The 26,324-nt window shown below is 43.8% G+C and overlaps 1 protein-coding gene across 2 annotated transcripts in view; it reads left to right on the top strand.

Moving 5' to 3' along the window:
- TRPC7 (transient receptor potential cation channel subfamily C member 7) overlaps positions 1-26,324 on the top strand; it is a 149,991-nt gene that overhangs the window by 68,107 nt on the left and 55,560 nt on the right. For both annotated transcript variants that reach the window (XM_042250549.2, XM_042250548.2), the window contains exons 4-5: positions 14,019-14,183; positions 22,639-22,855. In XM_042250549.2, the coding sequence (XP_042106483.1) occupies positions 14,019-14,183; positions 22,639-22,855 (382 nt within the window). The remainder of the gene's footprint in view (positions 1-14,018; positions 14,184-22,638; positions 22,856-26,324) is intronic.

Here is a 26,324-nt window from a genome sequence, read left to right as displayed (position 1 = left end):
AGAATCGGAAGAATGTCTACACAGGGTTTAACTTTGTTGGTCAAGTTGGTGCTAGAAGGTGGAAGAGTTGAAAATAAAGTTAATTTTTAAGGAAAGTCTGAGAAAAAAATTCCTAGAAGGAAGAACTCTGGCCAAGACTGGGTGTGAGGGATAAGCAGGGGATCAGGGCTCAGCAGATGGTGGTTCTTGGATCTTCCCTGGCCTCCCCACAAGCCAAGATGAGCTGTGTGTAGGGAGCAAGGAGTACTGACTCAGGATTTAACACCTCTCTCCATCCAGCTTTCAGAAGGCTAATTCAAAGTCAAATGGAGATGAAAAGAAATATAACAAGTAATCCTCCACTTCTTTTTGGATGGCTTAGTGGGTAAAGACTCTGCCTGCAATGCAGGAGACACAGAAGATCCAAGTTCAAGCCCTGGATGGGGAAGACCCCCTGGAGAAGGAAATGGCAACCCACTCGATTATTCTTGCCTGGTGAATTCTATGGATGGAGGAGCCTGGCGGGCTGCAGTCCATGGGGTCGTAAAGACTTGGACATGACTAAGCACAAACACAGATGAATGAAAGAATCCTCCACCTCAGAGTCATCAGAAGCAGAATCATGTAGGCCTGAACCCTGAGAAGGACAAACTACAGAACAACGGAAGACATTACTTCACCTCAGGCATCACTTTTCAGAGACTCTGTTGGAGTGCTGACCTTAGAAAAGATGAGAAGAGACAGCCATGTCTGAGGTCAAAAAATGGAGATCTTTCTCTGCTGAGAAAGCAGGTGCCTCACCTGAGAAGGAGATATCCCAGGTCCCAAGCATTTAGCACCCACCACCCTGCAGGAGCCTGGCAGCAGAACTACAGGAAAAAGCGAGCCCCTGAGAGCAGAGCAGAGAACAGAAGGACAGACTCACTCTTCAGAGGCAGGGACCAGCCAGGAGGTGTCCATGCGAGCAGAACAAGAGCCCAGAGGGCTGCTGGTGGGGCAGCCAGAGCAGGGCTACAGAGGCCCAGGGCCACAGCGCCGTGCACTGGACCAGTCACCGAGGGACAGTTCAGGACACACTTAGTGACAGGTACAGTGGCTTGTGTAGAATACTTGAATCCAACAGAAGTACACAGGAAGAGGTGATCATAAAAAAAAATAAAAAAATAAAAAAAAACCTGCCATCTAGCTTGAAAAGGCTACAGATTTCGCTGTAGCTAAAGAAATGGGAATTAACAAGTTCTCCAAAGGCAAAGGCCTTGACCATACTGCTCACTGTTGTGTTCTCCATGCCTGAAAATGCTTGGTGCGTGGATCAGTCAGCACTTACTATCTGTCTGGTGGTTAGATGCAAGCATGCTTACTATTTCGGCTAGGTTTGCACTCACCAGCTGCCAACATCTGGAACATGGGGGTTACAAACATGCTATTTCTAATTCTCGAACCAATGGCTATGTCATTATTTCAGCATTTCTTATTATCATCAAAATACTGGTAACCCAAACGTTTTGTCAGTGTTGAGAATTCAAAATTTTAAATTTAAAAAAGTGATAAAATCCTAAGTATGTTTCAAAAATAAAACTACATATAAATAAAAGTATCAAGTAAAACAAATATATGGGCAAAATACATGTTACACATATATCAGCAATATATTCGTAGAGGAGAAATTAACTTTGAGTGCTTATTTTTTAATAATTACATAAGAGTAAAATGCAAAGTGTGACTTTAAAAAGTAAAGCGTATCAAATAAATCACTGCAGAGTTATATGCACATTTCTCTGCAAGAGAACCCTGGAAATTTGGGAATCAGACAAAAAAGTTACAGGTAAACTCAAGACATCTGCCTCTGATTCCTTCATCTGCAACTGACCTAATACTTTTGATAATCGGAGAAGAAAATCTTCTTGAAAAATGTAGGATCACTTCACCTTACCACTTACTACTAGCTCCATCAACCTAGGACTATAATTTTTTATTGACTGAAAGCTGTGTTTTATATTTCAAGAAAGCATTTCTGGTCTATCTTTGCCTTCTTCTGCTTAGTTAAATATAAATGTCAATTTCCTATATCAATATCAATACCTTTGGATGATATTTCTCCTGGAATCGAGAATTTCCAGGAAAAATATCAATAACCTCAGATATGCAGATGACACCACTTTAATGGCAGAAAGCAAAGAGGAACTAAACAACCTCTTGAAGGTGAAAGAAGAGAGTGAAAAAGCTGACCTTAAAATTCAACATTCAAAAAACTAAGACCATGGCATCTGGTCTCATCACTTCAGGGAAAATGGATGGGGAAACAATGGAAACAGTGACAAACTTTATTTTCTTGGGCTCCAAAATCACTAGGGATGGTGACTGCAGCCATGAAATTAAAAGACACTTGCTCCTTGGAAGGAAAACTATGACAAACCTAGACAGCGTATTAAAACAGAGACATCACTTTGCCTGCAAAGGTCCATAGAGCCAAAGCTATGGTTTTTCCAGTAGTCACATAGAGATGTGAGAGCTGGACCATAAAGAAGGCTGAGCACTGAAGAACTGATGCTTTCAAACTGTAGTGTTGGAGAAGACTCTTGAGAGTCCCTTGGACTGCAAAGATATAAAGCCAGTCAATACTAAAGAAAATCAGCCCTGAATATTCACTGGAAAGATTGATTCTGAGGCTGAAGCTCCAATTCTTTGGCCATCTGATGAGAAGAGCTGACTCACTGGAAAAGACCTGGATGCTGGGAAAGATTGAGGGCAGGAGGAAAAGGGGGCGACGTGAGATGGCTGGGTGGCATCATCAACTCAATGGACATGAGTATGAGCAAACTCTGGGAGATAGTAAAGGACAGGGAAGCTTGGCATGCTGCAGCCCATGGGCTCACAAAGGGTCAGACATGACTGAGTGACTAAACTGCCACCACCACCTTTGAATGTACGTTCTCCTATTTGATAAAATCTTTGAACTCAAGGTAGAATTATTCTTGCAAGAAAACTTTGTTTTTACAGACAATTGAATTTCTTTCTCTCATTAAGAGCCATTTAAAAATATAGAGATGAAAACTCTGTAAGTGAGCATACTTTTGATTTATTAAAAACTTTAATGCATGACACAACTCTTCAGACAGGGCTTAAGATTATAATGATTTACATGTCTGACTTTTATTACAGAAATACAGTATTATACCAACACCAATAACAAAAAACCAGTATGGTATATGTTAGTTGCTCAGTCATGTCTGACTCTTTGCAATCCCATGGACTGTAGCCCACCAGGCTCCGCTGTTCATGGAATTTCCAGGCAAGAATACTGAAGTGGGTTGCCATTAAACCATTGAACCAAAATGTAGGACTGCTTTTTCTGAAGCCTTGAAAACTGCTTTGAGTTAGTCATGCTTATAAATGGAGAAACGGAGGCCTGAAAACTGAATCCACCCTGTCTTTAATTTATCAATGGTAAAACCAAGACTGGCCTGAAAACTGAATCCACCCTGTCTTTAATTTATCCATGGTAAAACCAAGACTGGCAGCCAGGCAGGCTGACTTCAGAGCCTGTGTACACTTTATGACCTTGCACCTAAAGGACAAGAGTAATGGATCCAACTTGGGAATATTATGAAGATCCTAGGCTCAAAGAATTATCTGAAACTACAGCTTTTCCTAGTGAAGTATCATCATCAGGTGAGATTTGGCAAGAAGCCAAAGATCCTAGAAGGACCTTCAGCAAAGCAAGTTTTGGGCTGGAGCCTTTACATTTCAAGGCTGTTAATGAAGACCTGGGTGACCTCCACATTAACCTGTCCTTGAAGAGTGGTGAACAGGCAGCTGAGCGACAGCTGAATCAGTTGCTGCTACTCTTGTCTGCACGCAGGAGAGCGAGCCCAGGAGTTCATCTTTAGCACGATGACTCACTCCTTTTAGCAAGATGAAGTTGTCGAGGAAACTGGCTTCAAGCCTTTCCCATTGCGTATTCCTGATATTTCATCTCTACTGGGACTTTGCGATCCCACAGGCAGAAGCACAGAGAGATAAGAGTTTTAGCAACTTGAATTATGAGGTCCCCTGGCCTCTGTAAGCTTGGAGAAATCACTGTAGATCCTCATGCTTTGGCATGTCTGCCTGTTTGGAATCTACCCTGTGGAAATACAGGATAATAGTTCAAAACATTGTCTTTGGCTACAAGTCCATACTCTGCAATAATCACCTTTGTGTTTATAGGCAAGTTGCTTAATTTCTCCGTGTCTCATGCTGCCATATTTAAAATAGGGATATAACAATGTGTATCTCAAGGAATTGATGTGAGGGTTAAATAACCTCGCAGTTGTTAAGCAAAGAGCCTGACAAAGAATAAATAATCAATAAACATTAGCTATTCTTTATAATAACAGAAATTACTATATTATATAAATATTTGCCAGATTGATGTGTTTGCAGTGGTAATGGCAGACCACTGAAATTAAACAATCCTCATTCAATCCAAAAGAGAATCCTCACACCCTATTTTAGCCTCTCATTTCAATCTTCTCCGGCACAAGAAGGTACGAGGCTGATTTAGTTTTCATCACCTCTCCCTGTCTGCCCTCTACTAAAGATGTGAAGACAGTTCAGTGTTCATCAGATCCTGAGTAGGAAAGGACGTGTTATATTTAGAAATCATTCTAGGATTATGAGTCAGAGAAAATGATGTAGCCGATCTTAGAGGCTTCAGAAGAGTACAATTTATCATTCAACGTGTTTACCGAATACTGGCTATGTGCAAAACATAAGGCTGTAAACTCCTGAGGATACAAAGGCAGGTTCCCTTAAGAACAGCAGAAGAGCTCAGACCTAAACACCATAGTCCGGCTATTCACAACTTGACCCAAGACCACGACTGTCACCTGAGTGGGCTGTACAAGACCCAGGAGTCCAGGGCATCTCAGGGGCTCAAGGGACTTGGAATCACTTAAAGTAAAGACAAACTTGGATATTGAAGGTTGATTAGGAACCGAACCAGAGCGGAGCAAGATGGACCTCCTTGAAACAGGCAGGAGGGCAACATAGGCCATGTCTGGGAACACTATGCAGGACAGTTGGGCTGGAGGGGAGGGCTCAGGAATGTGAGTAGTTGAAGATAATCCAAGAAGGTTTGCTAGAAGCTGCTCCCATTTCTCTTTAGGCTACGGCATAGCCAAAAGTGGGGTGGAGACAGTCACTGCCCAGGTATGGGGAATGGCCTCTTTGTAATACTTCTGAAAGAGCAGAGGCCCGCATCTGGAGCCAGCTAGAAGCTCACTGAGCCCACAGCTTAGCCAGACTAGAAACCAAGTCAGCTCATCAGGACCCTCTGGGCTCACAGCTGTGGGAGTACTCCCAGGAGCCCTGAAAAATCACGGTCAGCATCTATCTCCAGGAGGGCCAGCCAAGGTACACTGCCACTGTGTGTGCACTCAAGAACTGGCTCATCCTGGGAGAAGCCCAAAATCATTCTTGCCCTGGCAAGAGAGATGGGGCTGAGTCACAGGTACAGTCCTGAGAACCTACCAACCTGGGGCGTTTGTGTAAGTAATCCCTATTGATCAGGAAGTCTCAAGGTCTGATTAATTTGAGGTCAAAGAATTTTTCATGTCCTGCTGTCCCTGGGAAACAGGAACAGAGAAGTTATCTCTGGGAACAAGAAAGCTACTCAACTGAAGGTATGATATCAAATCTCAGTGGGCAGCCAAGAGCCTTCAGAAGCACCCATCTCCTCTTGCTGCCCTGCAAACTTCCTGAATCATTCAATCAGCAGCTGCCTGGCTGGACCCTCCGCCGTGGACGTGACTAAAAGGACGCCAGGGCTGGCTGGGCCAGCAGGTGCACAAGTGAAAGAGGAGGTAGGGGAAGCTGGAATCGAGCGAGAGGCATCTGTTCAGGCGTCCAAAGGGAATCTCCCAGCAGCGAGGGGTGTTTAAAGCACACTCGTTTGGTTAGCAAATGAAGAATCTTGAAGACAGTGCTGCCAAAAGGTGAGGGGTGGGATGCAGTGCGGAAGCAACAGATAAAAAACCGAGAAGCAAAACTCCCCTGAGCCGAGTTCCAGGCCCCAGCTGACTCCTCAGCGCAGCTCTTGGGCACCTCTTCCAGAGGATGATGAGTTTTCTCCTGGTAAGCTCTCTAAACTCCTAGCATGCTTACCTTTGAGAATGAAGTTTTGTTGCTGTTGACAGTGCTGTCATCACTGTCTTCCAATCTCCTGGAACTTCTGTAGTGAAAATAACTTCAGTGGGGATGTGAATTCAGTCATCTATCGACTCATCGTGTCTCCGGCGGTGGAGGAGGGCAAGCAAGCTTTCAGCCTCTTGTTCCCATGTGTCTCTTCCAGATGTGGTGACATGGCCAGAGGTGCTAGATTCTGCTGCACCACAAGGACCATGTCAGGTCCTGCACATGGCACCGGTTTGCAGTCTGAACTTCTAGCTGCACACTCACCCATACAGAACACTGCCTGAACACCCAAGCAGTGGGTGCCATGATGAGTACTATAAGAACCCTCCAGAAGGGGTCTTCTCTCTAGCGGAGGATTATACAGGCATATTAACTATGATTAAAGAGAGAGACCATGACTTACTTGAGAGGAGAGAAAGGGAGATTCTAACTTGAGCAGGACAGACTTTCATGGAAGAGATGGTTACTGAGCTGGACAAATCTTGGATGTGTGGAAATGAGAAGGAAAGCACTCCGGCAAGCAGAGACACCTTGAGCAGAGCTCAGAGATGGTCGACTCTGGGAAGGCTCTGAGAACAGCTTTGCCAGAGTTTGGCCAGAGACTGGAAATGGAAAGGAAAAGAGAAGAAGCGGGAACCTCAGCTGAAAGTCAGGTTTTAAACTCTCTGACTCTCCCATTGTTTGCTCTGTTCTTTTTCCTTCTCTTTCACTTGCTGCCTTTCTCCTCAGCCCAAATTCCATCCACCTAACCCTAACCCTCCATCCTTCCATCCAACCCAAACAATGCAAATGGAATGGGTGTGGGATTAGCATAGAACATCCACTGCTCTAGAGAAGAAAGTCAGAGGTCAACTGTCCTTTCCAAGAGGATGCAGCCCACTGCCATGGGGTGCAAGGAGACACCTAGGACTTTGGCTGGAAAACCATATAAGCATCTCTTCGGCACACATGAAATCTGTAGGCTCACAGAGAGGCCCTTCTGCTTGGCAGATAGAATCTGACAGGGATCTGACCCAGAAAAGATGCAGGAAACTTCAGCCGAGAACGGCAGCATAAGGTGGTTAAGAAATGTTCACAGTAGAGTCAGATCTGATGTTCACAGCACCATCAGCTTTATAATGGGCATATTGAATTAAACGAGAGAATGTTCACAAGTGCTCAGCACAGGGCCTGATCCATATGAGAGCTCAGTACATGTCTGCTTTTTATTCTTTCACTTGTGACAAAGAACTAAGATCAGGAAGGACTACAATCCAAGCCAACCAAATCAAGAGACTTCCAGAGGGAGCCTACACATGAAAAGACCCCAGGTTTTGGAATCAGACAAAACCTGAGTTAGAACTCTGAGTACACCATTCTCCAGCTGTGGAACTGCGGGCAACCTGAACTGACAAAGTCTCAGTTTCCTCAACTGAAAGATGGGGTTGATAACACATCCTCATTTGTATATGAGGATGAAGATAATGCATCCATTTGTGGAGGGTTACTGTGAAGATTACAGATAATATAACCAAAGTTCCCTCATATACTAGGTCCTCAATTACTAACTGTAAAAACACTCGAGCTGTGATTTTAAAACATTTTACCCATACTTCAGTTCAGTTCAGTTCAGTTCAGTCGCTCAGTCATGTCTGACTCTTTGCCACCCCATGGACTGCAGCACGCCAGGCTTCCCTATCCATCAGCAACTCCTGGAGAATGCTCAAACTCATGTCCTTTGAGTCAGTGATACCATTCAACCATCTTATCCTCTGCCGTCCCCTTCTCCTCCTGCCCTCAATCTTTCCCAGCATCAAGGTCTTTTCCAATGAGTCCATTCTTCACATCAGATGGCCAAAGTATTGGAGTTTCAGCTTCAGCATCAGTCCTTCCACTGATAGTGCCCATGCTTAGAGGCTCCTTGAAAGAGGTATGACTTTTGAGGCTCCCTACCCAAAGCTCCAAACCCTACACATTTTCCTTCTCACTCTCCACCATCATTTAGAACTATCACAGATTATCCTCCTGTAGTGCCCATTCAAGAGCTGCATGGCTAAGTAAATAGGTTCAGTGAACATGGTGATGGTGTTGACTCCATACTAGAATGCTCCATGATTTAAAACTTAATATAACAATGACAACTTCTGCTTTCTTTTTTTATTGCAATCAAACATACTAAGTTTCCTCAGGAATGTTTAACTCTAAAATCACCATGGCCACTCAAAACTCTGATGATGGGTAAACTCAGCAAAGGGAAGAGCAAAGAGAACTACTGAAAGCCCTGGAGGGGGAGCAGAAGCGGTAGCAGGACCAGCAGGAACACCAATGCCCACCTTAAATCCAAAGCACCAGGCCATGTACTGAGCACCCAGCACACACTCTCCTCTCTCATGGACCACGAAGCTAGAAGCAGTGAAGGGGCTCGCTCAGGGTCACACAACTAAAAGTATCTGGATTTGAACCAGGATCGTCCAACCTCAGAGCTTGTGCACGTAACCACTCTGCTAACTGCTTGCACAGAGAACAGAGTGAAGGTTAAGTTGTCTGTGTAGGCAAAGCAACTACATGGATGCTGTGGATGTGAGACTCTCAATAATAAGTCTCACAAAAGGGAGAGATGCAGGAGAAAGCACACTGATGGGATGAGCACTCCGTGTTTGCTTATTCACGGAAGGCCTACTCTGGAACTGGTGGTGTTCCTGCTAAGCCCTACTGCACTTACACAGTCACAGAGCCAAGAGCTCTCCGTGGACAAGGACTGCGACTGCTCTTCACGTGCAGTGCTGAACACAGCAACTGGTAAGAGGTGGCGGTGGGGAGAAGTACGCTGAAGTGAATGAATGCACAAACGAACCAACAGGCTAAACTAGTCAACAACTGACGTTTCCATCTCTCTTCTTCCCTCCTCAACTTCTACAACTTGAGAACTTTGCCGAGACAAAAATGGGACAGAGTAACATCAGCACCCTTGGATCCACCCCTATTGTCTCTGTTGTCGTTCAGCTGCTCAGTCTTGTCCGACTATTTGCAACCCCATGGACTGCAACACACCAGGCTTCCCCGTCCTGTGAGATGTCCACTCCTATGAGAAGATTTAAATAGGCAGTGGCAACACAGAGTTATTCTAATTCCATTTTACTATCCACACTAAAAAAAGCCACTTGACTAGTATAGTACCTGTCTCTCTTTGCCTATGTAGACAGTTTCCAGGGCAGGGGGTAAAAAGATTTCTAGAAGGAAAGGCTATTGATGAGCTAAGTGAAAAATCCTGATCACAGTCACATTGGGCATCAGCCTTTGATGGTTTTTCTGCAGAAAATAAAGTCATTTTCTCTATAAGCACTAGATTTCATAAACTTTTTCTCTAGCTAAGTTATTCTTTGGCTTATCAAATCACGCATTGCCACATCTCATTATTCTGTAAATGAGACCTAGTGTCAGAAAAATCTGGGTTTAATGGAGATGGAGATCACACAGCCTCAAAGCCTCTGAGAGCAAAGGTAGCCCTTTTCCCCTACCCCTAAAAGAGGCAAATGCAAGATTTAATAGTCTTTAAGGCGGCATCACTGATACAATGGACATAAACTTGGGCAAACTTCGGGAGACGGTGAGGGGCAGGGAGGCTGGGCGTGCTGCAGTCCATGGTGGGGGGCGGGGGGTGCCAGCATGGAGCTGAGCAGGCCTGACAGTGACCCTGACTGCCCTCGTGGAGACCAGTTCACTTTCAGCTGATTGCCTGCATCAACTAAACTGTGCTTTCATTGGAGGACGAGGAGGGAGGCATAGGCTAGACAAGGAGTGGCCTCACTCATCTGCCTGGCTACTTGAACCTTTCCAAAGGCAACAACACTTCAAGAAACTCCACTCAAACCACGTGGAGAACAGAATGAAAATAGGAGGGTGGAGTAGAACCGCAGCCAGAGAGAAGGAGAATGGAGAAACAAGAGGAGGAAGGAGGGGAAAAAATGGGAAATTTCAGAAAGGAGAATCATGGGCTTGATTTTATTTATTAAATACCACTGCAGAGCTTACTATTTGCCAAGTACTGTCCTAAACACTTACAAATACTGACTCACTGAATCTTCATTATTAGCCTCATTTGACAGGCAAAAAGAAACTAAACATGGGAAGCATCAATGATCTAAGATCATGTGCCCAGTGTGTGGCAGGACCTGAACTTGATCCCGGGCAGCCTTGCTCCAATCCACAAACTTAAACACACCCCCATCAGGAAAGTCTGTTGTAATAGGAATACATGACCTAAGGGTGTTAACATTCCATGAAACAGCCAGAAAAATACTCAACAGTTAGTTAAGGAATGTTGATAGTCTTCAACTAACTATTCTTAAAATATCAGATATTTCCTTGTAAATGAATATAAAGCAGGGAAGAGAGTGAAGGGGCTACTCTTCCTTCAGGCTATAAAAGAAAAATAACAATGAATGGATCAACTGAAAGCAAATTAAGAGCCAGAATTTGGCCAATATGCCCAAGAGTCCCCATCTGCCAGTACCGTATTCTCACTAAAAAGTCACCAGGGGCTGGGAGGAATAGGACATTTAGGTGAGATATTTACAGAAAACTAGCTTTGGGTATAAATATTATACTAAACATGAAGGCTGATCAAACATGCCACCACAATAACTGGCTTGAGATGGACTCAGAAACCGGGGGCCACATGAATTCTAGTCCCTCCCAGCCTTCAAGTCCTGTTTCCCGGTCTCCTTTACCAGGACAGGGAATTCTGTCTCAGAGCTCCCTTCTACTTCTCTTTCCAATTTAATTGCTTAGCTCCCGGCCTCAGCCTAGTGCTCTGGAACAACCCAACCCAGTCGTGGGTACGGTCTGACATATATTCTCCTGACAGGCTGCTGTACTCCACATAAGCCTATTTTAAGATATTTTCGGCTCCAGGTCATTACTCCCTGTGAGGAAGAGTATGAATCACATAGATGGGAAAGCTGAGGTGGTCAAACCAGTTCTTCCCTTGAAGAACTTTTATAACCGCGTAGCATACTCTCAGTCCAGAATGGTTGCGGGGCAGGAATGGCCTGGGCAATCCATCCTTTGATCAATCCACCCTCTTGTGGGCCAGATGGCAAAAAAAGCTGGCCACGACTACACTGTTTCTCTGAGCTCCCGTTCTATCGTATCTAGCTGTGGGCTTTTCTTCCTCTGTTTCTCTCTGACGCTGCTTTTGAAGATTCTCCCCCTGCTCCTGCCTTTGTTCCCTGGCTGAGTGCTCTTCTGCTTAGGGTGTGCGTTGTGTCTTGCTAGCGTGCTTCATGTTACTCTCATCTCCCTTGAGTTAGGAACGTTTCTCTGCGCTTCAAAAGCACAGTGGGGGAAAAAAAATCTGTGATACACACTGAATTATTTCCCATGAGGTTGCCTTCTAAGTCCTGCTACAAATACAGTAAAGATAAATAGCAGTTTGGGCTTTGGCTATCAGCTACTTTCAGCTTTTGGGGAGCATTATGTTATAAGTCTGTCTACAAATAAATAGCATGTTTGGAGCTAGACTGCTTTATGATGGAGGAAGAAATGACACTGTGGAAATTAACAAAAGCCTAGTCAGAGGAGAACAGAGTCTCAAGAAAGCCTCCCTTGTTTAAGTTGGGTCCACTGGCCTCCTCTGCGGTAGGTGAGGGAGAGTGGGAACGGTTCCCACTTTGTTCTTGCTCAGAATTTCTCCTCTTCCTGCACTGCTGCCAATCTGTTACGCTGGTTTGCCTGCAGAAGGCAGCAGAAGGTGCATGAAAGGGCCCTCCCCAGATAAAGATAGAGAGGCCAGTGGTGGGCATCAGGACGAGGGTCCTCCCAGAGCAGCCATGGAGCAGGGAGCCACAGGGTGAGCCAAGCATCTCCGCCACTTCATGGCGCTGTGCGTTGCTCCTGAGCAGGGCCACGTCAGCACCCAGAGAAGGTTCACTGCTGGAAAACAAAACTGACTGGCCCTCATGTCTGCAAGCCGGCCTGCCATGGGACCGTGTTGTGACCAGGCTGAGAATCACCAAAACACGTGTAGGACGGTCTGCTGTTTGCTCCACTTTGTGGTGATCCAGCAAGGGCACAGGAAACCATAGCATGACCTGAGGGCTCCTACCTGGGTTGAGGAGAATCTGTTGCTCTGGTTGTTGAAGGAAAAAACCACAACGGTTGCAATGAACCTAATAATGCTATCTACCAAAAAGCCTCATTTGCAGCTAATGATTGAGTAATAGTATCACCAGGGGCTGCTGCAGGGCCAAATAAAGCTTTGATAGCATCCTCACAAATCATCTGGCCGCTACTGTGAGTTCCCAGAAACTGGAAACAGGCAGTGGTTGCCATCTGCGTTGAGAATTTTTTAAATAGCTCTATTTTTATTGTTCTTATAATGAAAAGGGAATGTTTTGCATTTCCCAGAAATTGCTGTATATGTCCTCTTAATACCCAGTGAGGCAAACAGGCTAAAAATTGGGACATTATGATCCACTGAAAAGTCACTCTTTTTGAAGAATGTTCAGTCTATCTGCTCTAGTCTCAGCTCTAAAGGCACATGGCTATCCTGATGGGGCCAAAGAGCAGGGCTGCCTAAAGCAAATACTGGCTCACCTTTGTCACAGGGAGGAAATAAGCTAAGGAGCATAGTTTTCTCAACTGTGTACTTTATTCCCATTAATGTTACTTAAATGTTGCCTATTGCCAGTTTCTACTGGCCAAGACAGAATCAAATGGACAAATGGCCAAGTAGCACCAAATATTTGTAGGTAGAGGATGTTTGGTTGCAGCAACTCAAGTCAACTCGCTGAATCAAACAGAAAAAGGAAGATGCTGTATTTGAATCTACAGATGTCTCGTGGACCATGTGGGCAAAGTGGAGCTGGGCCTCAGAGGGGGTAGGAGCATCTTTCTAGACAACTTCATTCTTCTTTCTCTCTCTTTAACTGGCTTGTTTTGCTACTTAGCGCACACAGTGGAAGATAGCCACCCACATCTCTCAAGGCCACACATTAACCCCTCAGTAAGTGAAAAGACGGCCTCTCTTGATCACAGGCTCAAATACACAGCTGAGAAAACCCAGTGGATCCAGTTTAAGTCTGGGTTTTACCCTTGGTCCAACATCTGTCAAGAGGGGTACGATCAACACAATACAAAGCGTCCACAAAAGTCCCATCTTGTAACCCGGCCTCTAGGGCAAGGCAGTTCCAAGAGCAGGGAGGTGGCAGGGAGAAGCTACTGTGTGGGGACACAACAAGCAGCGTGGGCCCAAGCCCAACACCACGGAAATCCAGGGAGGGGACACTGAGGAGGGCTAACGCGTCGTCCGGAAACACACAAGGTTAGGAAATGAGAGAGCAACTTTTCTACAACATCTCATGCAATCTTACAGAACAATGCGCCAAACTCTGTTTTGCAGAGGACAGTATTGAAACTCAGAGAGGTTAAGTAGCTGGCCCAAGGCCACCTGGCTAGTAAATGGTAGAAGCAAAATTCAAACCCATGTTGACTCTAAAACCCCATTCAGGCTCCATCTATTCCAACATGTTGACTCCCAGATGAACTCTGCCCAGAGATAAGTCTCCTGGGGTTGGAGACAAGCATTTGCCCAGAAGCTGGCTATTGTTTTCTGTGCCTGAGACTTCTCAGGGACCTCGGTTTGCCAAGCCCTGATGCAGCCAGTCCTGTGAGAGCTCTGGCCACAGCACAAAGGCCCCAGCATCCCCAAGTCAGAGGGACCCAGCAGGTGCCTGACCAGCTGCTCCCTCTCTAACACGCAGGCCACCCCCGCCCCAGGGGAGCATGTCAGCCCTGGGCTACTCAGGCCATATACTGTTCAAGTGCTACCGATGCCATTTTCCTGTTTGCGTTTTCCTTTTGTTTTTGTTTTGTTTTTACAGTTCGTTGCTCATCCTAACTGTCAGCAGCAATTGCTTACCATGTGGTATGAAAATCTCTCAGGCTTACGTCAACAGTCTATCGCTGTGAAATTCCTGGCTGTCTTTGGAGTCTCCCTAGGCCTCCCTTTTCTCGCCATAGCCTATTGGATTGCTCCGTGCAGCAAGGTACAGACTGCTTAAGGTGCATGTCTTTGCGGTTATTTCTTCTCTCTACTTAGCATAACGTGAAGTCCATTTTGTCCAAATATGCAGCTGATCATTTCCCACATTTGAAGAAAATAGCCCTGAGATACCCAATGAAAGTAGAAAACCACTTAAGAGGGAAAATGCTAAGGTTTGCTTTTTTAAATCATTTTCTTAAAAGCCAGAAGAGTGATAACGTGGAAACTTTTATATACATGAGGCATAATCTGATCAATAACAGAATATGGGGGAATAAAGGCACTTTTCCTTTTCTAATTATGCAATCTCCTAAACACACCCTCAAAACCCACAGTAATAATTATTATAATAATGCAGACAGGAATTAGTTCCATGGGGAATTTGATAAGCTAATGCAGTCAATAGTGTCCTCAGTGAATGGATCCTCTTGTCAGATCCACCAAGAGAAAACTCATGCCAGCAGGACGATGGGCCAGAGACTTCGGGTCTGCTAACGAGGCCACCTAGCCAGGCGGACAATGAACTGACTGCCTTCAAGTAGGAGGGCTATCAGAGAATGGACAGCCAGTGCTTACTGAGTACTTTCTTTTTGCTAAGCCCCATTCATGGAACACCTTATTTCACTCTCTCAGTTAGGATGCATATACTTCACAAGCAGATTCAGAGAAGAGAAATGACTAGTTGCTGAGAATCAAAGGCTTCTCATACTGGGGCACTGCAGATCCGCCTCAACATCTTCCTTGTTTCGCAGCTTCTTTGTCTGGGTTCTGGCCCACATGGGCAGCTAATTAGGTCATGAGAAGGAAAACAGCCAAAGGAAAAAGGAGGGGAGCTGGAAAGGCGCCATGCTAGGTTCTTTGCTTCAGAAAGGGGGCTGTCTGGTTCCTGCCTGTAATGGAAGAAGTGAGGTCTGCAGGTGCCAAGCTGCCGCACCTCCTGTTCCACCATGCCTACAGCCCTTCTGATTCAAAGCCACAGAAGGCACCAGTGGTTACTCCAGCTTCAGGCAAGAGCGAGTGCCTATAAAGACGAATCATGCAGAAATTCTGAAATATGTTTCATGGGTTACATGATCATCAGAGGTTCCAAAGCTCTGTGACTTATTACAAAAAGAACTAAGCTTAGGTAATCAACATTCGGTAGAAATATGACTACAGGGAGATTAGTTCCACGGGGAATCTGGTCAGCTAATGCAGTTAATAAAAGCGTCATCAGTGAATGGATCCTCTTGTCAGCTCCACTATGAGAAAATTCATGCCAGGAAAATGGGTCCAAGGCTTCAGATCTGCTAATGGGGCCGCCTACAAAGGAGGGCAACGGAGTGACTGCCTTAGAGTAGGAGGGGTATCAGAGAATATAATCAGGACTCAGACTCCTTCTCCTGTAGAATAGTATTAAAAATAAAAGTCCTCATACTGAATATTTGTGGTGTCCAATCTTATATCTATTGAGGATTTTGTTTCTACGCCTGCACCCCTACCATGGCACAGATTGCTATATCAGTATTCCCCAAATGATACATACGGATGGGAAAACAATCTTTTCTGTCCTTTATCATGAGCTGGGAAAAGCACAGTGAATGAAAAAAGACTATCCAGATTTGAAACTGGATCAGCACTGGTCACTGATTTTGGGCACTTGTTTTCATATTGGTGTTATCTAGTCTGTATTGCAAATTAGATCACTGCCTTCATCGAGAGATGGATGGGGACTTTGCCTTTACATTCCGTAAGCCCCCAACTAATTCTAGGACATCAGTCATTAAAATTACACCCAAACACTGCCTACGCTGACTTTTGTCATTAAACTACATGTGACAGTTTCCAGGGAACTAGGACTAAGCAACACCAGCAAACTGGCTTGCCTCGACCGACCTGCGAAAACATTCAGAAAGAGATGATCTGCCAGCTGATGACTGCATTTTTTACACTTTCAGTAGATCTGAGAAGAATCCTAGTCAATATTATGCAGATGTGATGCCAAAAAAAGGGGAGGATGGTGGAAGTGGGAGAAATCCTGGACTTTCTGTGGACGCAGTAATCCAGTAAATTCAAGAGACAGATGTCACTATAGAACACAGGGGTTCTATAGCAGTCTTCTGGAATATTCTAGAAGTAATGATTACAGCAAAGTTTGGCCCCATGGCTGGAGCTTCCTCTCCTCTCTTCAGATACTTGTCTGATCAACATTTTGTGTTCCTGAAATGTCCAACAAGACAAAAAACAAAAACAGCACTTGAGATAAATATGAGGTTGCCATTAAGCCACTTGCGGTTTCTTTGCACTTTCTGGGCTCCAACTCTGAGCTCAGTGCAGTGGAGGGTGTGTTCACAGCTAAGTGACAAGCATTATTCCACAGCATGAGATAATTTTTGGTGGCAATGCTCATTCCAAGGAAAGATTCCTCATTAAAGAACTTGTCAAACTCACTCTGAGGCAGCCAAAGGACAGATAAAACAGTCAAGATATTTTAGTCTTTCCTTTCACCATTTAGAAAGAAGTCTTTCCAAGTTTGGGGGAGACATTAGATTTCTGAGGATTACAGAGAAGTCACATCTTCTGTGTAGGGAAACCAGCCCTCTCTAAAGGCCCCTGGTCCCCAAGACGAGTGGCCCAGTGGGGAACTCTGTTAAGGTCCTGGTGTCTCTCCACCCACGGGTCGTGCCTTTATATCTGTCCAGTAATTCTATAGAAAAGCCAGTCATTCTAGCAATTTCATGTGCTAAGAGCTTTCCTATACCTCCCTCAAAGAAATTAGACTTTTGATGCTTTTATAAATGTACTCATAAAACGTCACTGCTAAGCCTCATCAATCTGCTAATGTCCATCCATGTCTAGCAAATGTTTAGATTTCTGTTTCCAACTTAATGGTACATTTACTTCCTAATAGTTGCTGTCCAAATTTAACAACTATCAGAGACCAAAACTTCTGAGCCTGCCAGAATAACCTCATCACATCTTTCCTAGTGAATTCCCAAGGCTGTCCGTTATATTTTTATGTAAGTTTCTGAGGGTCCCTAAAAAGACAGCTGAATAAGGAGATGATATATGTGTAGAGTGTCAACAGGAGTTGAGCTTACTAACACGAAGACTAAAGAGGGTAACCAAGTCACAGACGCGTACATATGGTAATAACTACAGGTCTGGAGCGCGGCACTGGTTTATCAGGGTCAATAAAGAGAACAGTGACTTTTCATCGTTTTACCACTGAAGGGTAGGTGAGTTCTTGTTCACCTGGATGCTCTCAGGTAAATCTCTTCCCAGAGAGCTCTTTATCCTCTAAACAAGGTCTGCCATGCCAAAGGGCTTTTATGACTGATTGCACTGTTTTCCATCCTTTGATTTCCCATTCTGATTCATAATTTAGGTTGTCTGTCTGTTAAAATCTGAGAGCTGGAAAAAAAAAAAAATCTGAGAGCTGAGAAAATAACCATCATCCTCAAGGGCTCAAACAGTCTCTCAGCAGCAGGTAGATGGGAGAAGTCGGCATCGGGAGCGCTGAGGAACTACACAAGTTCTAGCTATGCAAGTACAAGAGGGGAAGCTGTCTACCTCTGTTACCTGTTAACCCTTGTGGTCCAGCTGTCCTTATAAATTAGTACCCAGACTTGGGCGAGAGCTGTAAGCAACTTTAGACTCCTACCTGATGTCTTTGCACTGTTGTAATCTAACAGTTCATAACTCGTGCATGTAGAAATGTTAAAATGTTAGCCACTGCCCTAAACCTCCTTAGCCTCATCCCAACAAAATCATCTAGTGAGAAAGGCATGAGAGACTGCCCAGCCTTGACAAAGCTGCAATGTCGTCCAGAGACAAGACAGAGAGAGGACAGGGCCTCCACAGGTCTTTGTATCCTCCTCATCTGTAGCTACCAGAGAGCCGAAAATGAAGTGAAAGTTGTTTAGTTGCGTCCAACTCTTTGTGACCCCATTGACTAGTACAGTCCACGGAATTCTCCAGGCCAGAATACTGGAGTGATGCATGATTAAATAAAAACCCTAATGCAATGTTTAAAGCATTGCCACAGAGGGGGAATCTGTGCCAGGAAATAGAGCATTTTCTGCTCTTCTGTTCCAATAGCTGCTGCCCTCAAATCCAGACAGAGGGTCCATCACATGTCACCCTGTTGGGAGAGGACTTACGAGTGCCAGAGGGCTGACCACCACCTCATCCTTAGCCAAGTGTGAGCCCTGCAAAATCCTCTCCCCATCTCTCCACCCATTTCCTACCAGGGTTTTGCTTGTTTCTGTCTCCACTAGAACATCAGCCACTTTGAAGGGAAGACGCAACTCTTACAGTTTGTTTTAGCTCCATCACCTGCAGTGCCCATCAACTTGCCCATAGATAGTTCCCCAAAGGGCTCATAACATAAATACACAAGGACGCGACAGAGGTCTCCCTTTGTGAATCCTTGCACACAAGCTTTTTAAGAATCAGTCGATTTTTTCTTTTTCAGTCTTTTTTTTTTTTTCGGTCAGTCGATTTTAAGTTTCCCCTTAGGAGAACTGCCTAAAGCTCTCGAGTGCCAAATACTGAGTATATCCTATAGGCCAGTAGCTGTGCTTCACTGCACATGTTAAATAATTCATTCCCTACATCAACTCTATGCAATAAGTACTATTTTATCCCCATCCTACAGGCGCATTCACTGAGACACAAAGGGATTTAGAAGCTTGCCAAAAACCATAGAGCTGTGATTTAAATCCAGGGTCTCTGCTGCAGAGACCTGACCTTAGCCACTGTCCATGTACACATACACATCCCAGCACTGCCAATCACCCAGTGACATCGGCAGCATTACAGCCTTCAGTGCTGAATGGAAAGATCTTAGCTGCTAACTACTGACCTTGGAATGAATCTGATTCAGAGCTTTATAGTTAGCAGGGCTTTTCTAGAAGGGAGGAGTCAAGATCACCATGTGATTTTCACTACTCATTCCTCTTCTTTCCTTAGAAGCCCGACCTTTATAACCCACTATTACTCAGCACCGCTTCAGCCCCCAAGACAAAGAGCAGAATCATATGGTAATGTGAAAACACAATGATCAGAGACACCATGTGCTGAGTGAATATATACTCCCCACTTCAAAGAAAGAAGATTCCTGAGCCCTGGGTTAGAGATTTTTAAAAAGAATTTTTGAGGGAGCATTCTGAATAATAGGCCACGAATTTAGTTAAGGTCATTCAAAAATTTGAGACCCACTCCAGCCTTGTATTTCTTTTTGAAAATGCTTGATCCAAAGTCTGCCTCAGCTGATTCAGCTTTGCACAGCTTGTACACTAAGCCCTTGCTTGTGGCCACGAGCAGCAGGCAGCGAGTGAGGATGGCATTTGATGAGAAAGACTGGGGTTCTGAGTGAGGAGAGATGCTGGCAACAGTCTGCATGCTCTCCTGCAGTCGTGGCCTGCCTCATGGGCTTGTGGCTGCGGGGTCCCCATTAAGTGCTTCCACTTGTGGGCCAAGAGCCCAGTGCCACTAAACACAGAGGGGTGTCAACAAGTAAAAGCAGGTGCCCACCCTGAGGGCTGGAGAATGAAGTTCATTTGGAGCTAATTAGGGAGAACTACTCAGTTATTCTCATATTTATCTGTTTCCCAGAGCAAAAGAATAGCACCCAGAAAGTCTGGGGTGAGCCAGAGACTTAGGGCTGCAAGCTTGGGTTTCCTGATACGTTGTCAGCTCATCAGGGCCAAGAAATGATGCAGCTGCCTGAGCCCATGTTTCAGACTCACCAGCTGTGCTCGTCTCGCAGAGCACACCAAGGCCCATGTCTTCTGAAGCTCTTCCACCTCTTTTTACACCTAACACTGTCATCTGACCCAGCTTTAATGACTCCACAACTAAGAGCAGCACTTTTTTCCTTTATTTTGGTTCACCTGGTGGCCTTGTGAAAGCAGCAAATTTTCCCCAAGCATAATTTGCTGCAAAAAAATTGAGACAAATAGGAAATGTCACCAAAAAAAGGAGAAGGAAATCACTGAAATGATTTGATCTAATCTGACCTTTATAATGTTTACCTGTTAAAAAGATGCTTTCAAGACCAGAAGAAAAATAGGAAAAAATGCATCAATTACTAACCTCGCTTTTCCTCCCTATGGCTTAAATCAAGTGGGACTGAGTTCAGGGTAATCTTCCACAACACTGAAGGGCCTTATCAAGGATTTTCCTTATGGTCTGCAATAAATACAGTAACTCTGACAGGTGCATTTTCTGCCAGAAGACAACTATTTGAATGAGGGGACCAAGAGAACATTAAATTTCTCAAAGCAGCTCCTGTGGGGAATCCCAGGGCCAGCAAGGGTGCACCTGCGTGGCAGATCCCTGCAGTCAGGTACCTGCCTCGATGAGAAGATAGAGAGGGGTCCCCATGTCCCATCCAGGTAGTCACCGGGAGATGTTACTTAGAGCCCAGTGATTAAGGAGTAGGGAAACATGGCTGCCAACCCTTTTAACAGCTGTGTCGGTCTCCATCTTCCCCACCTTTGTCTGGCATCTCTGGGACCCTGCTGGGACATGCAGGCCTGGTATCCCTTGCCCTGCCAACCCTTCCTCCCCCTACTCTGCAGTCACTCTCCAACTCCCCTCCCCTCTCTCCACCACCCCAGCCAGGGCACAGGGACAGGAGGCCACGCAGGGACTATGTGAGAGCCTCTGTCTACAGCAAATCACCCCAGCTTGTTGGCTGTGAAATGGGCTCCAAAAGGCCAACTCAGTCAGGTGAAATGCTGAAAAACCCAAAGCAGGTTTTTGACATCACATTCATAAGTCAATATGAAACATGGTTAGATTCCTTTTACTTTTTTCATTGAATTTATATGAGGTATTTTATTTGTCCTTATATTTAATATCTGCATCCTGAATTTAGTACTTCTACCTATGGCTAAAAATTATCTACAGTCCATACCTTGTAAATAACAAGATTACACTTTACAGAGAAATGTCATGCGTAGGATGTTTGTGGGCCTCATGGTTTTCAGGTAAACCTCTCTGTCCACTTCTGAAGTTATTCTAGTGCCATATGACAATCTGATAAGACAGGTGATTCCAAACAAGTCCTTTCCAGCACAAGTAGGGATTTCCAATGTTCACACTTAAAATGCCGTTTTTTTTTAAGTGATTTTTTTTTAAACTATCATTTTTAATTTCAACAGATGGGTTCTATGGCATTAGAATGTTACAATAATAAGTAGCACTGTTAAAGTAGATGATTATCACACTGAAGCATATTGAAAAACACTATCAAGCCATCTGATTTATAAATGTTATACTGAATATAGTCACAGTTAGGGAAGTTTCACCAGGAGAAACCCTATAGTTGATCTTCTGCTGAACCAATACTCTATATGCTGGCTGACATTTCACTCTGGGACTCCTGAATGAAGCAGAACATGAACACTAATTGGTCACCGACTATAACTAAACATTTTCCCGGAGAAGGAACTATGTTCCAGAAAAGGTCCTCCTCTTTGCTCTTGTCTTATTAGTACACCTGGCTGAGGGGTCAGATTAGGTGAGGGTAACAGCAGTGACCTGGAAGAGACCCAAGTGAATTCATTCACGAGAGTCAGCAAAGACCCCTTATGCAGCCCTCGAGTTACATCTCAGAGATCCAAGTGGCCTTTGCATGGCAAGCCACGGATAAGGAGATGTGACCAGTACCTGCTCCCTAACAAGGCATCTTTTGGATCACTTCAGGTTCACATGGAACTGCACAAATTAAACACGTTCTCGGCCACAAAGAAAATCTCAGTAAGTTTTAGAGAAGTGTAATAGAGGCTATGATCTGAACACACTGAGATAAAACTAGGATTTTTTAAAGCAAGGGGGGAAAGTCCTGTGTGTCTACAAACTAAATAACCTCTGGCTTGAAATCAAAAGGGAAATTATAAAATATTTATAATTGAGTATCAAGAAAAATGCTACCAGTCAAAATGTATAGAACATGGCTAAAGCAGAACCTAGCGCAAACTGTACAGCTTTAAATAAATTTACCAGGATAGAAGAAATGCTGAAAATAAATCATCTCACCTAAAATCCAAGAAAATAGACCAAAGAGCAACAGAGCATATCCAAAGTGTAATTTTTTTAAAAAAAAATTCTGAACTCTATTGAAACAGATTTTTTTTTTCTAGATTCAAAAAGCATAAAATTCTTTTCCATGTGGTTGTGGGTAGCTGTGCAGTCAGACTGTAACATGATGTTACATCAGTATATGCCACTCCTTTCTCTTACCACTCCCATTGAATTTTCTAAACAGGAAAAATTAAAGTCATCAGAAAATGGATTCAGTCAAGCAGCCTCTCACATAAAAACTCTAGAAAATGTCTGGGTTTGGCGAGCAGCTTCTGTCCAAAATGAAGAATTCTCTGGTTCAACTTTCAGCAAACGCCATTTAAAGAGAGCCCTGCGCCTGCATGCAGCTGCCAGATTAACGTGTCTTATGCACATTTTGTTTTCAGCTAGGACGAACACTGAGGAGCCCTTTCATGAAATTTGTAGCCCATGCAGTTTCCTTCACAATCTTCTTGGGACTGTTAGTTGTGAACGCATCAGACCGCTTTGAAGGTGTGAAAACCCTGCCCAACGAAACCTTCACAGACTACCCAAAACAGATCTTCAGAGTGAAAACTACACAATTCTCCTGGACAGAAATGCTCATCATGAAGTGGGTCTTGGGTAAGCAAGTCACTCTGTCTTTTATTCTCTCCTCCTCTAGTTATTTTAGGCCCTTACTAAACTCTGACTTCAGAAGCTCTTCTTCTCTTGAGTGCACTCTTGACAAACAAAATGGTGAGGAGATGACCAGCACGGAAGTCAAAATCAGCTTCTGTCTGTGCTGATGTATGGCGAAACCAATACAGTATTGTAAAGTAAAATAAAGTAAAAATTAAAATTTTTTTTAAAAAGGTGCAATATAAATCGCAATTTTGAGAGGATTTGTTTGGGGGGAATTCATTCCATACTTTTTATTATATGTGTATTGAAAGTGACTATAAAGTGTCTGTGTTGGGGGGAGGGGGACATGTGGTCTTACTTATTTAAATATAGTCTACTAGAAGCCTAGCGGCTCAGATGGTAAAGAATCCGCCTGCAATGCAGGAGACCTGGGTTCATTCCCTGAATCAGGATGATCCCCTAGAGAAGGGAATGGCTACCCATTCCAGTATTCTTGCGTGGAGAATTCCACAGACAGAGGAGCCTGCTGGATTACAGTCCATGGGGTCCCAAAGAGTCAGGCATGACTGAGCAACTAACACTAGTAGCCTTAGGAAAAAAGTATGAGTGCATAGCTTAAAAGATATTTTTTGTTACCACTGAATACTGATACATAGTAAAATACCAATAACATAAAAATCTAAAAAGTTAGGGGACTAACATATTCTCGTTATCTATGCTAATGAACATAATGAAGCTGTGAGATTCCTCTGTGGTGATATTTTGTGCTACCAAAGTCTGCCACTAGAATTGCCAAGGAAATTATTCCCAGGTATCTCAATGACTAGCCAAGACAGGGTATCTCCTTTCCCTAACTCACAAGAACTATTGCTAGTAGAAATAAGCAAGATAAAATTAAACAGACAGTGGCTAAAACTGTACATGGTCAAATGTGTTACAGATTTTTCTAACACTGAATTGATTGGTTAAAAAAAAAATCAGACTTTGTAAGAAACAATGAAAAATTGCAAAAGTTACAACCAGTGGTATTGTATATAACAAAAACTTGATCAATAAATTATAAGATTTACATCAAAAAGATTTGAATTTTATAAGAATGTTTTGAGTAAAACTAAACTGAAAAAAAGACAAAAAATTTATGCAGTATCAAGATTAGACCAATTAATTAAACTGTCCTAATGATATTCACCCGGAGAAGGCAATGGCAATCCACTCCAGTATTCTTGCCTGGAAAATCCCATGGATGGAGGAGCCTGGTGGGCTACAGTCCAGGGGGTCACTAAGAGTCGGACACAACTGAGCGACTTCACTTTCACTTTTCACTTGCATGCATTGGAGAAGGCAATGGCAACCCACTCCAGTGCTCTTGCCTGGAGAATCCCAGGGACAGGGGAGCCTGGTGGGCTACAGTCCATGGGGTCTCACAGAGTCGGACACGACTGAAGTGACTCAGCAGCAGCAGCAGCAGCGGCAGCAATGATATTCGCCACCACCCCCTACCCCGCCCACCCCTAATTGCCTTTCTTAACAACAACTCAATCTTGGCATAGCATTCGTCATGTTTATATTCACAAACATTGAGTCAAAACATATTCAGGGTCAGAGTGTCTGCACTGCCAATCAACAAATTCACCGAAGAACAAATACTTGAAAAGACAGCCTAATACCTGCCCTGTGCTAATTACATGACTGCACAGTGCCACAGGTTCAACCCTTCTGGCCTAAGAGCACAAGAGCCGAACCACTGCAGAAGATCCTATAGAACCCCAAGCTGGGAACAACTTGGAATACAGCTTTTAAGCTGCATCTCTCAGTCATAACAAGGTAATGAGGAGAAGAATGGTTTGACCCAAAGGGCAGAAGCAGGAAAGCATGCCATGCTTCCCAGGAGCTTTTAATCAACTGGCAAGTCTCCAACCAAAGGCTTCCTTAGTGGACTCGCCGGCACTCAAGTTGCAAAGGAACAGGAAAGCCTGTTGTAGAGTGAGTTCTGTGGCCTTCCACAGTTCAGAGTCTATCCTCATTCTCCCTAGTATAACACCCCCACCTCCAATTTAACTAAATTAAGCACTTTAACACCAGGTACTTTGCAATGGTCTGAATGTTCGTGTCCCCCCAAATTCATATGTTAAGACCCTAATTCCAATGTGATGGTATTAGAAGCAGGGCCTCTGGGAGGTGCCTAGGCCATGAGCGTGGAGCCCTCATGAATAGGATTAGTGTCCTTTAAAAGAGACCCCAGAGCACGCTCTCACCCTCACTCTGCCAAGTGAGGATACAGCAAGCAATCTGCAACCTGAAACGTTCTGGCACCACAGTCTTGGACTTACAGCCTCCAGAACTGTGAGAAATAAATTTCTTTGTTATAGCAACCCAAATTAAGACATCGTTTTCTAAAAAAAAAAAAACAAATAAACAAAAAAACTCACATGTTGGGTTTATGAATAAAACAAAGGATTTACAGCACCACTCACTCAGCTCATAACCCCACCTGGACAGCAGGTATAAGACTAGTGAGTGCAAGCATATTCCCCCTTTAGTGGGTATCCTATCATATGTCACCGTGATTCTCCTATGAGGCCATGGCGTCTTCCTGATTCCGTATTTCTCTTCCTGGGTGTCAGGGCGTCCTCACAATAAGAGGGAAGTATCTCTAGCTACAGAGGCGCCAGCTTCCAGCTTCTACCATCAAAGCAAAGCTGTTACACCATTAGTCTTATGAAGGGGAAGGCTTATTTTTCATTGACCTACTTTCTGTTACATTTGAGACAAAAGAAAAATTCTAACTACCTTTTCTTACTAGATTATATTTTTCAAACTTTTATTGTAAATAATTTTAAGAATTGGAAATATCAAGAGAAGATTATAATGAACTCTGTGGGCCAGTCTCCCATCTCCAACAATTAGTAAATCAACACTAATCTTTGCTTCATCTTACTTCCTTTCTACCAACCCTCAAAAATTTTGAGTCAAATCCTAGGTATCATAAAATTTCATTTACAAACGTTTTGTGTGAATCCTAAAAGAAAATTTCTCGTTTACTTTTTTCCAATCTTTATGTGCTGCCAAGTTCACTGACATTTTTTTCTAAATCATCTGTGATTTCGATCCTCAACCAATGAATTTTTCATTTCAAATATTGTAGTTTTCAACCCTTTAAGTTCCACTTGGTTCTCTCTTATAACTTTCATTTCTCTGTGGTATTTATATTTTCCTTTAAATCCTTGAACATAATGTATGTATTCATAGTAAGAACCATTATAAAGCCCTAATTTCATCATTTCTATCATTTTTGGGTTATTGACTAAACTTTCTCCAGACGTGGATCATTTTTTTCCTATATCGTGGTGAGCTAGTAATTTCTGATTGAATGATGGACACATCACATGCTATATTGTTCAGCATCTAGATTTCACTGTCTTCAAAGAGATACTTTGTTTTCTTCTGACAGGTTATTAAATTCTTACAG

Source organism: Ovis aries, chromosome 5, assembly GCF_016772045.2.
Source record: "Ovis aries strain OAR_USU_Benz2616 breed Rambouillet chromosome 5, ARS-UI_Ramb_v3.0, whole genome shotgun sequence".
Classification (NCBI taxonomy): domain Eukaryota; kingdom Metazoa; phylum Chordata; class Mammalia; order Artiodactyla; family Bovidae; genus Ovis; species Ovis aries.
The sequence above is the reverse complement of the archived record's forward strand: the minus strand, read 5'-3'. Positions and strand labels throughout refer to the sequence as shown.